Here is a 13,612-nt window from a genome sequence, read left to right on the forward strand (position 1 = left end):
GCAGAACTCCAGATTTTGAAGCTGTTAGAGTAGCTATTATCTTATCTAACTCTGCTCCAAAAAGTATATTTCCATAAAAAGGTAAGAATTCCAGAGCCTTCTTTGATCCTGTATCAGCTTTCCAGGATCTTAACCTAACGACCCTGCACGCCACTACTGATGCTGCTGATGCTTTAGAAGCCAATATTCCAGCATCTATTGCAGCTCCTCCCAAATAGGAGGCAGCTTCCCGTATGTGGGAGATATACATCATCTGTTATCTGGTAGCATCTGGTAGAGTCTTCCAATGCCCCCGTCCATTCTTCAACAGCTTTGGCTACCCAGGCTCCAGCCATAGCTGGACGAGTTGCAGCCCCAGATGATGAAAATATTGCCTTAAGACATGTTTTAAATTTTCCTATCTGTAGAATCATTAAGAGAAGATGCTGACGGAATAGGCAGTGTAACATTTCTGACTAAGTGCGTCAGGTGAGCATTAGTACATTCCTCCCACTTTGTTCTATCCTTTTCCAGCTTCTGAATGTACTATGTTAATCTTTTATGCACATAAAAACGTTTATCAGGGTTACCCCATGCCTCTTCCATTAGCTCAGTGAGCTGCTCAGAATTAGGAAACTCCGTTTTGACCACCTTCTGGTGTTTAAACACTGGAGCCTTCTTACTAGGAGCTGATTCATCATCCTGAATATCTAGGATTGATTTAACAGCCCTCATCAAATAAGGAACATCCACTCCCGAGCTAGACCCTGGAGAGGAACCCTGCGCATCATCTGATTCGTCTGATGATGCATCAGAATCCATATGCTGAGCAGACTGCTAAAAATATAACTTGCGTTTAGGCACCTTAGTAACTACCGGTCTGCTTGCAACCACTGACTGAGCTATACTCTGACTTGAGTGGGCATAAGCATCCATCCAGTAAGGATGTATATGGGGTGTAAACATAGCATGCTGTGGGTACCCTATACAAGGAGGCATTATTGAACTAGCCATACGATCCACAAACTACTTCATAACCTGAGACAAGGAAGACACCCAAGATGGTCCTTGTACAGGGACTGGTATACTGGACTGGTGAGGTAGCTCTTTATAACAGATAGCACACAAACCATCCTTAATAAAGTCCTGAGAGGTCTAGTCTGCTAAACAGGCTTTACATTAAATCAGTACAAGGGTCCCCTCCTCCTCATTACCTTTACTTTTTGACATATCAGCTTTAAAGGTAACAATGTAATGTGACTACCTTCACAAATAACAATTAAATGTGAAGTATAAGAAAAAAACCCACACACCTGCCACAGAAGGAGGAGGTGAAAAATTAGCGTTACGGTAGACTTACCTAGATAACTCCTTTTCTTCGAGGTCCTTAGGGTCCACTGGGATACCATGGGGATATTATGGTTGGAGAGAACCAGGCACCAAACAGTTTAAAGCTTCAGCTCCCAGTATGCACTGGGTCCTCATCCATATATAGCCCGCCACTAGCCATAGGACTTCAGTTTAGTTAACAAGCCTTAAGGCAGGAGAATGAAAGAGAAGGAAGAGCAATCGTACACCAGAAACACTAACACAAACTGAGGGAATCTGTGTCCGAAAGAAAAAATGTACCCATGCAGCCAGGGTGCCCTGTGAACCCTATGGACCTCGAAGAAAAGGAGTTATCTAGGTAAGTCTACCATAACTCTAATTTTCTTCTTCGGGGTCCATAGGGATCCACAGGGATATCATGGGGATGTCCTAAAGCAGTTCCCCTAGGGTGGGAAACGCTCCTGAGCAGAAAGGAGAACTCGTCACCCAAAGGAAGCATCTTGAGAGGAAAAAGTATCAAAGGCATAGAACCCATAGAACTCATCAGGTAGCACCTCCCATCATATAAAGAGTCAGGTTGTGCAGTCCAGAAATCTTTCCCATATACTCCATTTAATGTGCTTTATTGCACTTCTGAGGGAAAGGAGACTCCCTCATTCTGGATTAGCACCCTTCCTTATTGGTTTAAAAGCATGGAGTATGGTAACGTACAGTCAGGTCCATAAATATTGGGACATTGACAGAATTTTCAGATTTTGACCTCTATTCACCACCACAATGGTTTTGAAATGAAACAAACAAGATGAGCTTTAACTGCAAACTTTCAGATTTCAATATGTGCCTCCCACTTTTTAAGGGGCCAAAAGTAATGGGACTATCAACTCAAAAGCTATTTCATGGACAGGTGTGGGCTATTCCCTCGTTATTTCATTATCAATTAAGCAGGTAAAAGGTCTGGAGTTGATTCTAGGTGTGACATTTGCATTTGGAATCAGTTGCTGTCAACTCTCAACAGGGGCGTATTTCCCTATTGGCCAGGATGGCACTCGCCAGGGGCACCAGCCAGTAGGGGGGCGCTGACACCACCCGGCAGTGCCACCCACAGCCAGCGGTAGCGGAACCCCCCCTGACGGACCAAATTGTTTTCTTTAGAGACGGAGACAACCGTCTCCGTCTCTCCACCAGCCACAGGCCACCCACCATTGTCAGAGCTGCCTGCCCGGCCAATGCCTCTTTAGCTGTCAGCGCTTCCGCGTCATACCACCTTACGCGGAAGCACTGACAGCTGAACCGGCAGGGTCCGGGCAGCGCGCCTGTGCTGCAGCCTTTCAGAGGGAGCATGTCATCATTGGAGAAGGCGGATCATGGCCGCCCAGCAGCCCGGCACCTAGGAGGTCCAAGCAGCATAGCCCACACGTGTGTGTGTGTGTGTGTGTAAGTATGCTTTCTGAATGCTGTGTGTGTTGTACTGAATGTTGTGTGTGTGTGCTTTTCCTCCTTATTAATACTTGCCTCTGCCACTATAAGGCGCTTGTCCTATATATATATATATATATATATATAAGGCAAGCGCCTTATAGTGGCAGAGGCAAGTATTAATAAGGAGGAAAAGCGCACACACACACACACACATATATATATATATATATATATATATTTTAGAAACCCCCCACTAAAAATCCTTTGTTCGCCACAGGCCAGTTCTTCCAAAAGTCTGATGTCAGTCATAAGCATCATTGCTGGACAGCGAGGGAGGGGTGGGGGATTGACACTCATACAACCATTACGGTGTCTGTTTACTAACTGCCAATGGGGTGGGGGACGCCAGGCCCCTATTTTGCCAGGGGCGCTCAGAGCTCTAGATACACCCCTGACTCTCAATATGAGATCCAAAGAGCTGTCACTATCAGTGAAGCAAGCCATCATTAGGCTGAAAAATCAAAATAAATCCATCAGAGAGATAGTAAAAACATTAGGTGTGGCCAAATCAACTGTTTGGAACATTCTTAAAAAGAAAGAACGCACCGGAGAGCTCAGCAACACCAAAAGACCCGGAAGACCACGGAAAACAACTGTGGTGGATGACAAAAGAATTATTTCCCTGGTGAAGAAAAACCCCTTCACAACAATTGGCAAAATCAAGAACACTCTCCAGGAGGTAGATGTATATGTGTCAAAGTCAACAATCAAGAGAAGACTTCACAAGAGTGAATATAGAGGGTTCACCACAAGATGCAAACCATTGGTGAGCCACAAAAACAGGAAGACCAGATTAGAGTTTGCCAAACAACATCTAAAAAAGCCATTACAGTTCTGGAACAACATCCTGTTGACAGATGAGACAAAGATCAACTTGTACCAGAGTGATGGGAAAAGAAGAGAAGGAAAGGAACTGCTCATGATCCAAAACATACCACCTCATCAGTGCCTCATCAGTGAAGCATGGTGGTGGTAGTGTCATGGCGTGGGCATGTATGGCTGCCAATGAAACTGGTTTCCTTGTATTTATTGATGATGTGACTGCTGACAAAAGCAGCAGAATGAATTCTGAAGTGTTTTGGGCAATATTATATGCTCATATTCAGTCAAATGCTTCAAAACTCATTGGACAGCGCTTCACAGTGCAGATGGACAATGACCCGAAGCATACTGCAAAAGCAACCAAAGAGTTTTTTAAGGCTAAAAAGTGGAATGTTATGCAATGGCCAAGTCAATCCCCTGACCTGAATCTGATTGAGCATGCATTTCACTTGATGAAGACAAAACTGAAGGGAAAATGCCCCAAGAACAAGCAGGAACTGAAGACATTTGCAGTAGAGGCCTGGCAGAGCATCAACAGGGATGAAACCCAGCATCTGGTGATGTCTATGCGTTCCAGACTTCAGGTTGTAATTGCCTGCAAAGGATTTGCAACAAAGTATTAAAAAGTGAGTTGGATTTAGGATTGTTTAGTTTGTCCCATTACTTTTGGCCCCTTAAAAAGTGGGAGGCACATATAGAAACCGTTCTAATTCCTACACCGTTCACCTGATTTGGATGTAATTACCCTCAAATTAAATCTGAAAGTCTGCAGTTAAAGCACATCTTGTTTGTTTCATTTCAAAGCCATTGTGGTGGTGAATAGAGGAGAAAATATGAAAATTCTGTCAATGTCCCAATATTTATGGACCTGACTGTATATGCACACTGTATTAGGTACAATTCTAGATAAGTCCTACAAGTTATATACTGTAGTGCAACTTTGGTTCATTTTTGGGGCGTGGGTCCCCCTAGATTGCATTGGTTGATCTGTCTCAGGGCACCGCATTATAACACATTTTCCTTTATAACACATTTTAACCCTTCACTGTGTGTTTGATATATATGTACTTCACTTTTTTATTTTCATTCTTTATATGCAGCTGCTCCTAACTATCTCTTTACACTGCACTTTTCTTACTATGGTGGTGCCCTGGGGCAGCTTGGCTGGGCCAGTTTTGGGGGGTCCTGCGCTCTGGATTTGAACCTAGTATGTTAGGGACCTACCCGAAAGAGGATGCCTGGATATGGTGGGTAGGCCCATAACCTTGGCCATGATTATGCTAAAAACCTCTATTGATTGCAAAATTTTATTGCATTTATGTATATATTATTAATAATTTGGAGTTGTGCACCTGAGATTTGTCTGTTTCTGAGATGCTCCTGAGCAGAAGGGAGAACTTGTTACCCAAAGGAAGCATCCTGAGAGGCAAAAGTATCAAAGGCATAGAACCTAAGAAAAGTGAGGACAGAAGACCATGTGGCTGCCTTACACAACTGTTCAGCGGAGGCACCACGACTAAATGCCCACGATAGCCCTACAGACCGAGTAGAATGTGCTGACACCCTGCTTGGGACAGGGAGATCAGCCTGTGTGTACACATGAGAGATAGTCATACGTAACCATCTCAGCTGAGTCTGTTTATTAGCTGGCCACCATATCACACAAAAAGAGAATCTAATTTTCTAACAGAGTTTGTACGCTCCACATAGGTACGGAGAGCTCGAACTACATTCAGGGAGGCTTCACCCACAGAAAGGTCTGGAGCCTGAAAAGCTGGAACAACAATTTCTTCATTCATCTGAAAACGGGACACTACCTTAGGAAGGTAACCCTCCCTTGTACGAATAACAGCTTTATCCTGGTGAAAAATCAAAAAATGGGTAGTGACAAGAGAGCGCTGAATGGGGAAGTTTGTAGTCCCTTAAGAACCAAAGACAAATCCCACGGTGCTACCGGTGGGACAAAAGGAGGCTGAATTCGCTAAACTCCTTGAAAAAAATTTTAACATCTGGTAATGAAGCAATCTTCTTCTAAAACCAGACTGACAGTACAGAAATTTGCACTCTCAAAGTGGCCAGGCATAGACCTTTGTCTAATCCCGCCTGAAAAAGTCAGTACCCTGGAAATCCTGAATATCTTAGTATCAAATTTCCTATGGGAACACAACTGACCAAAGGAATACCAAACTCTGTAATAGATGCGGGCAGAGGCAGGCTTTCGTGTCCTAAGCATAGCTTGAATTACAGAACTGGGAAAACCTTTTGCTCTTAGGATGGAAGATTCAATAGCCATGCCATCAAAGTCAGAAGAGGTAAGTCCGGATGTCGGCAAGAACATTGCGTTAGCAGATCCTGCCATTGAGGAAGAGGATAAGGACTGTCTATGGACAGATCCTGTACGTTGGTGAACCAATGACATCTGGGCCAAGCCAGAGCCACCAGTATTATTGTTCCGCCTTCCTGCTTGAATTTTCTGAGAACTCTTGGGAGTAGAGAACTTGGAGGAAATAGATCCGCGAATGCTGCTGATTGGTCTCTGGGCCTGGATCTGTACTTGGGGACCTTGTGGTTGTGGTGTGATGCTATGAGATCCATCTCCGGTAGATCTCATTTGTTTACCAGGAGCTAAAACACTCCCGAATGGAGAGACCACTCTCCGGCGTGTATGTCCTGGCGACTTAGGAAGTCTGAAGGTAAGCATTGTAACAAAGCAATGAGAAAGGTAAGTCAGATGTTTGGTTGCATAGGGAGAGGAATCAGCAGCAGGAAGAAAGAAGTAATAATGCCACTGTATAGATCATTGGTACGGCCTCATCTAGAATACGGTGTTCAGTTCTGGAGGCCACATCTCCAGAAATATATAAATACATTAGAGACTGTACAAAGAAGGGCAACTAAAATGGTGTAAGGCCTACATCACAAAACTTATCAGGAAAGACTAAAAGATCTTAATATGCATAGTCTGGAACAGAGAAGGGAAAGAAGGGGGACATGATAGAAACTTTCAAAAATATCATGAGTTTTAACAAGGTGCAGGAGGGAGAAATTCTTCAAAAGAAGAGAAGTACTAAAACACGAGGCCATGCACTCAAACTGGAGGGAGGTACAGTAGATTCAAAGTAAATTTGAGGAAAAATTACTTCACAGAAAAGATAGTAGGTAAGTGGAATAGCCTCCCATCAGAGGTGGTAGAGCAGTGATTTTCAACCTTTTTCAAGTCGAGGCACATTACGCAAAATGTTAAGATTGCCAAAGCACACCATCCGGCGATGCTGTCTGCGCGACCTATGAAAGAACAAACATCCGCAGGAACAAAACACACTACATTGGCCCCTGCAAGAACAAACCACACTACATTGGCCCCAGAGGTATAAAACAAATCACATTTACTGGCCCCACAGGAAAAAGAAAAACCCCATCACATTGGCACCCACATCAAAAATCCCACACTGCTCTCCACAAAGAAAAAACACATTGGCCCCCACAGAGAAAAAAACACATTGCTCTCCACAGAAAGAAAAAAAAAAAAAAAGCATATTGGCTTACGCCACAGGGCTGGCTGGCTGCGAGCAGGATGGGCTGGCTGGGTCACTGGCGCAGGGCGGGTGGGAAGAGCTGGCTTTGTCACTGAGAGCTGGCTGGGTAACTGCTGGGCCACTGGCGGGGCGGGCACAGCTGGCTGGGCCACTGGCGGGCAACTCAGCGTGCGTGATTTGTGATGTCACGCCGCTGCGTCTAGGCAGTTCACGGCCCGGGCACGCCTGAGCCTCCCAGAGGAGCTCAGAGGCATCCCGTGACACGCTATTGTATAATGTGCCCAGCGGTCAGGTGGCACACTTCACAACCGCTCGCGGCACACTAGTGTGCCGCAGGCACAGCGGTTGAAAACCGCTGTGGTAGAGGCTAAGACAGAAGAACAATTTAAACATGCTTGGGATAGGCATAAGAATATCCTTACAAAGAACGGAGGATCACATAGGGTTGAGGTTACCAAAAGGTAAAAAAGGGCAGACTAGATGGGCCAAGTGGTTCTTATCTGCAGTCAAATTCTATGTTTCTATGCTTCCCAATTTAGCACTCCGGTATGAATATTGCAGAGAGGGCCGGAAGATGACGTTCTGCCTAAATTAGAACCTTTGTCACTTGAAGGTGGATACCATGGACACCAGGACCCGTATCCAGTGAATGGATACCCTCTGATTGCAGAGCAATTTGCACAACCGCAATTTTAGAGCCGAAAACTTGTCCACTGGTAGAAAGATCCTTTGTGCCAGGGAATCCAGTAGCACCCCAAGATGTATGATCTGCTTCTGATATGAGCAGTCATGACCGCTATTATCTTGGTAAACACCCGAGGGGCTGTGGACAGACCAAAAGGCAATGGTAATGTTGCTGACTAACAGCAAAGCTCCTTGGTGGAATAGTGCAATAGGCACTTGCAGATATGCATCCTGTATGTCCAGGGAACCATGAAATCCCCAGGTTCCATTGCCAGCATAACTGACTGTAGGGTCTCCATATGGAACTTGGGCACATGGATGAACCTTTAGAGATTTCAGATTCAGAATAGAGCAATGAGACCCATTTATCTTCTGACTCAAAATCAAATCTGAGTAATAACTCCTTCCTTGTTAGCTAAAGGAATCTGGGATTATCACCCCTGAATTTAGCAGGGCATGAATGGCCTTGATGGGAGAGTTGTGCAAACAACCTTCTGGGGAATAACCCTTTAGGAAGGTATCACGTAAGAATCCCTAGTAGTAGGGGCATTACCCACCAAATGCACTCTCCCTGTGGGAGAGGGTAAAAAGACACTAGACTTTTTGGAATCTGGAACAGTTTACCTGGAGTATTCCATGCTTCCCCCATAACCTCAGTGAGCTGTTCAGATTGAGGAATCCAGCCTAAATCACCTTCTGTTGTCTGAACACCAGGTTTATTAGGCTTTAGGAGCCGGTACTACATCTTCTATAATGAGGAGTGAATTATCCGCCCCTGCTAGAGAGGAACATCCACTTATGAATGATGCTCCTCCTCTCCGAGATAGGCCCAGAGGGAGAAACCTGTCTATCCTCTGCCTCCTCAGATGATATTTCAGAATCTGAAACCAGGGTGGACTGAGAGGATGGTGCAGTCGATGTACTGTATATGCTTAGACGGCTGATGCTTTATTCGTCTGTAACATCTGCAGATAGGTAGATGCTAAAAGCCAGATTCTGGACTGAGTGGACATAATCCTCCATGCAGGAAGGATGTATGGGAAGAGCAGGCTGTAATCATTGTGGGTAATCCAAAGTTGGAGGCAGTGTGGGTGCTGCTAAGCGGGTCCACTAACTGCGTCATAACCTGAGACCAGGAGGACATTCAAGGTTACCCCTGAACAGGTGCTGGAGAGGTGGACTGTTGTGGTGTATAACAATCAACACAGTCCATCCTGAGGCCAACTGCACAGGATTTACATGAAACCAGCACAGGGACAACGGTCTCCTGTTTACCCTTGTCCTGAGAAATGGGAAATACTTGCAAGTAACCTACAACCAGTGTAGGGTTAACAATGCAATGTGACCCTTTTCACAGATAAAAATAAATGTGAAGTACTCACTAACCCCTATACACCAGGTAGTTGGGGGTTAGGAAAAAAAACAAACTTTTTTTTTCTCCAGCAGAGTTAGCATAAGTCACATAAAATGCATATAATATATTTGAAAAAGGGCATTAAAATCAACTAACTAAACACATAAGTTTAGTAGGATCTACATGCATATAAATATATTTGCAAATGGGCACTAAATCGCAATCACATTGTAGGATATAAGTGCAATGTATACAAATATACTTATAAATCGGCACTGAATCAACTTATACAATCAAAAAAGTTGGTAGGATTCAAGTGCTCTATACCTTGGTCCTAGGAGAAAGGTATACTGAAAGCGAGACCAAGTCTCCCCTCAGCAAACATTACCATGATCAATTGCAGCTGAGCATCTCCAATTAATTATTAGAGAGGGGGATGGGTAGCTCAGTCTTGACAAGTAAATGTGAAGTACAATTTAACCCCTACACATCCTGGTAGTTGAGGGTCAAATGGAGCAATAGAAGTGATAGTCATAAATAAAACCTGCCTGATCTCCTGTTTCCTTTTACGCTTAGCATATATACGTATAAAAGGTAACAATGCAATGTGACCACCTTCACAAATATCTTAATGAATGTTAAGTACTCAGAAAGAAACCCCCACCCCAAGAGGATGGAGAGAAAACAGTGATAGTTATAATTGACAGACAGAAATTAAAGACAGTGTCAATACAGCAGCTAACAAACAGTCACATACAATGCATATGTAATACAGTGCATCTGGAAAGTATTCACAGCGCTTCACTTTTTCCACATTTTGTTATGTTACAGCCTTATTCCAAAATGGAATAAATTAAATTTTGTCCTCAAAATTCTACACACAATACCCCATAATGACAACCTGTACAAATTTTTTTTGAGATTTTTGCAAATTTAATTTAAAAAAAACCCTAAGAAACCGGACAATCCCGTGCCCTGACAACAGCGGTTTCTGGTGTGTCTCTGGCACCAAAAGCAAGGACTGCCATGTGCGCTTCCTCGTAAGCGAGGACCTGCCTTACCTGACATCTCCGAGGATCTGGTGCAGTGCAGGTCACAGCACTGCTGCTAGCTAAGCTCAGCCGCGACCCGCCAAAATCACCAGCACAATTACTGATGTTGCTGCCCAGCTGAGGTACATGGAGTCGCAGTACGTGCGTCTTAATTCAGACGCTTGGTACTGCCAACTCAGAAAACATAAAATAAAAGCTTAGGACTGCTCTGAGCAGTCCCCCTGTTACAAAGGTGCATCTTGATCCTGCCACACCAAACGAACAACTGAAGTCCTATGGCTAGGGGTGGTGTATATATGGAGGAGGACCCAGTGCATCCTGGGAGCTGAAGCTTTAACTGTTTGGTGCCTCCTGAGACCAACAGCTACAGCAGCACACCGATAGTGGACCAGTGTTCTCCCCAGGCTGTTTTTTGCGGGTACACACCCGGCAAGAATCAGCCTACCACCCGACAACTTTGGGAGCCTGCAAGTGGGGACAGTATCTGGGAGCTGTATAAAAAGGACCAGATCCTACAGACTTTGCAGCTTTTTCATAATCAGATGACTGGGCCTCTAATAAGAGGAGAATTAATATATAAAATGTTATTCAAGTTTAAATCATTATAAGGTCAGGGTTAAAACATATTATTATTGCGAAGGCCGCCACCCACGAACTTCTTGATGCCACCTGGCTGGAAAAAGTTTCTGGGGAGAACACTGTGGACTGTAAGCATCTCATACACACGAGGCGGGTAGGAGGAGTGACCAGGACGAGCAAAAACCTTTGATGGGACTGCGTCTGAAAAGGAGCTGCCAAGGGAGCGCCTACCTCCCTTAAGCTGCGTCAACAGACTGGGTACGTTGGCCTCGTGGCAGCAGAAGCGTCTGCTGCCTATCCCCGGCGTCAGACGATACGGCCCTGGTGGTCTAGTGAGGACGCGGATAGGCAGATGGAGTCGCACTATATGCGTCTTAATTCAGATGCTCAGTACTGCCAACCCAAAAACATATGAAATAAAATACAACATAAAATAAAAGCTTAGAACTGCCTGAGCAGTCCCGTTACCAAGGTGAGTCTGAATTCTGCCGCACCAATCGAACTACTGAAGGCCTGTGGCTGGGGGTGGGGTATATATGGAGGAGGACCCGAGGCATTCTGGGCGCTGAAAGCTTTAACTGTTTGGTGCCTGGATCTCTCCAACCACATTACCTAATGGTATCCATGTGGATCCCTATGGCCCCTGAAGAAGAAAGCTTACTTTTATGCCAAACAATAAAAGCAATTAGCCCCTGTCAAATAAACTCTGGACATAATTTGTGTGCCAGAGAACTTTATATCCAGTGGAGAAAAGGAACAGAAAACTACACAGAAGGCTATAACATGATTCAATTGAAGGTATTATAACGTTATGTTTAAATTACTCTGTTGTATTAGTGGAAAGAAAATATTTAGAGATGAAAGCTTAATGCACATTATAGGACTTGGGGCGAATTAAATTAACCGCGGTAAATTACCACCTGCTAATACCTTCCCTGGGGCTATTTAATTAGCCCCGAAGCTCGGCCGCATTGGGGATTTTTTTCTGGGACCTCAGCAGGCTCCAAAAAAAATCTCTGACACTTAAGGGGCCTATCCATTAGCAGATCTTTCTCTAACGATGAAAGACAAAAGATTATCCCTTGAATATACCTGGGGCTGCAGTGACAGATATCTGTCATGTACATGACAAATTTTTGCCATCAACCAACGATATTGCATGACATCATTCATAATTTTTTTTTATGTTTCTATGAATTTTCATTAAAAATATTGTTCGTCGTTTACCGCTTATAAACTGCCAGATATTTCTAATATCTGGCAGCGATCAGCGATAATTGACCAGCATGTTGGAGAGACAAAAGACAATTTATCGGCCGCGGGAGTGCACATCTGTCATCGTTCAGGGCCTATCCATTAGCAGATAAATTGAACGACTGAACGATATATCGTTCAGTCGTTCAATTTGTCTGCGGATAGGCCCCTTTAGTCTGTTTTCTGGAAGCCACCAGCGAAAACACATAGGATTCTATGTGTTTTTTGCCCCAAAACAGATAATTTTTCGGGGGAAAAAAAGGGGCACTAATTGAATTGCCCAAAGCTCAAAAATGGGGAAAAGTCATATTTTTTGACCTTGAAAAATTATTGTGGCTAAGTGGATAACCCCTATTAAACCAAGAACTAGGAATTAAACCACATGTGTCATTTATACACATCAAGTCTGTATGATCCTACTAAAAATAAGGCAAAGTCTACTTGTTTTTTTAAATAGGTGTAAATCTGATAACATGTAAAAGGAACTGAAGGATTTACAAAATAACTTTCTTATGTGATTTTCTAATAAAGCACTGCTATGTAGGAGGTACACATTTTCCTTTAAAATACTAATTTGTTAACTCACCAAAAAACGAATATCATCAAAGCCGTTTAATACAAATTTGCTCTCATACTGCAGGAGACCCAAAGATTCTAACCACTGGGCTACGCTCTGACCTGGGATACGGGACCCTGGGGGTGTGAACAATGGAAAGAGAGTATTACTGCGGTGCAGCAGGCCATTCATTACGTACTGCTGACTTCACACTGAGTTACCTGCCATGACCTGTTGCTCCTGAGAAAATTCTATGCCCTGACCAATGGAACTCATTATCTTATCGATCTGTGGGGAAACAAAGAGTGAAGATTGAAAGAGCAAAATGGACGGTCTTACAAAAGTGCATAGAGAGAGTAAAAGTAAAATAGGACTGCTATTCATTCATTGCATTATATTAAGCCTTTAAAGGGGATGTATCACTATTTATAATACAGGTGCATCTACTTAATTGTATGTGCTATTTATGTATTATTTATTGATGTTGTGGATAACCTTTTTACAACCTGCAGATTTGCACAGCTAAATATTATAATTTATTTAGACAGCTACAGCAATGACATGTGCGGGATGTAAGCGAGTACTGCAGACAAGAATAAAATATGTATATGATTAAAAAGTTTTTTTAAATTACATATAATTTCCAATCTTTTATTATATTTAAAAATGTCAGATAATTTAAAGTTGTGTTTTAGAACACTTCCCCTTTTAAGGTATTCCAAGCAAGCAGGCACCAAAACAGGGTTTGTTTATAGCCTTAAACATGTTATTCCCACGTATCAGCAGATAGCCCATGAACACCAAAGTGAAAATAGAAGCAGACATATGAGAACTTTATGGCCAAGCAATTTATAATGAGATACAAGTAGACAATTTCCTCCACCGAACCACAATACAATTGACAGCACCACTAAAACAAGATAACAAAAAAGGCACAGCTAAGACAGAAGCATAGACATTAGCTAAAAGCAATCTGCCCCTTTGACAA

The 13,612-nt window shown here is 43.4% G+C and overlaps 1 protein-coding gene across 1 annotated transcript in view; it reads right to left on the bottom strand.

The window, feature by feature from the left end:
• Positions 1-13,612, bottom strand: part of LOC148454242 (ankyrin repeat and SAM domain-containing protein 1A-like) — a 109,118-nt gene that overhangs the window by 49,375 nt on the left and 46,131 nt on the right. Inside the window, exons 12-13 of the mRNA XM_088461158.1 lie at positions 12,846-12,912; positions 12,655-12,761 (exon numbers count right to left, since the gene is read on the bottom strand). Of these exons, the coding sequence (XP_088317284.1) occupies positions 12,655-12,761; positions 12,846-12,912 (174 nt within the window). The remainder of the gene's footprint in view (positions 1-12,654; positions 12,762-12,845; positions 12,913-13,612) is intronic.

This window comes from Taudactylus pleione, unplaced genomic scaffold (genome assembly GCF_031769625.1).
Source record: "Taudactylus pleione unplaced genomic scaffold, aTauple2 ptg001021l, whole genome shotgun sequence".
NCBI classification, from domain to species: domain Eukaryota; kingdom Metazoa; phylum Chordata; class Amphibia; order Anura; family Myobatrachidae; genus Taudactylus; species Taudactylus pleione.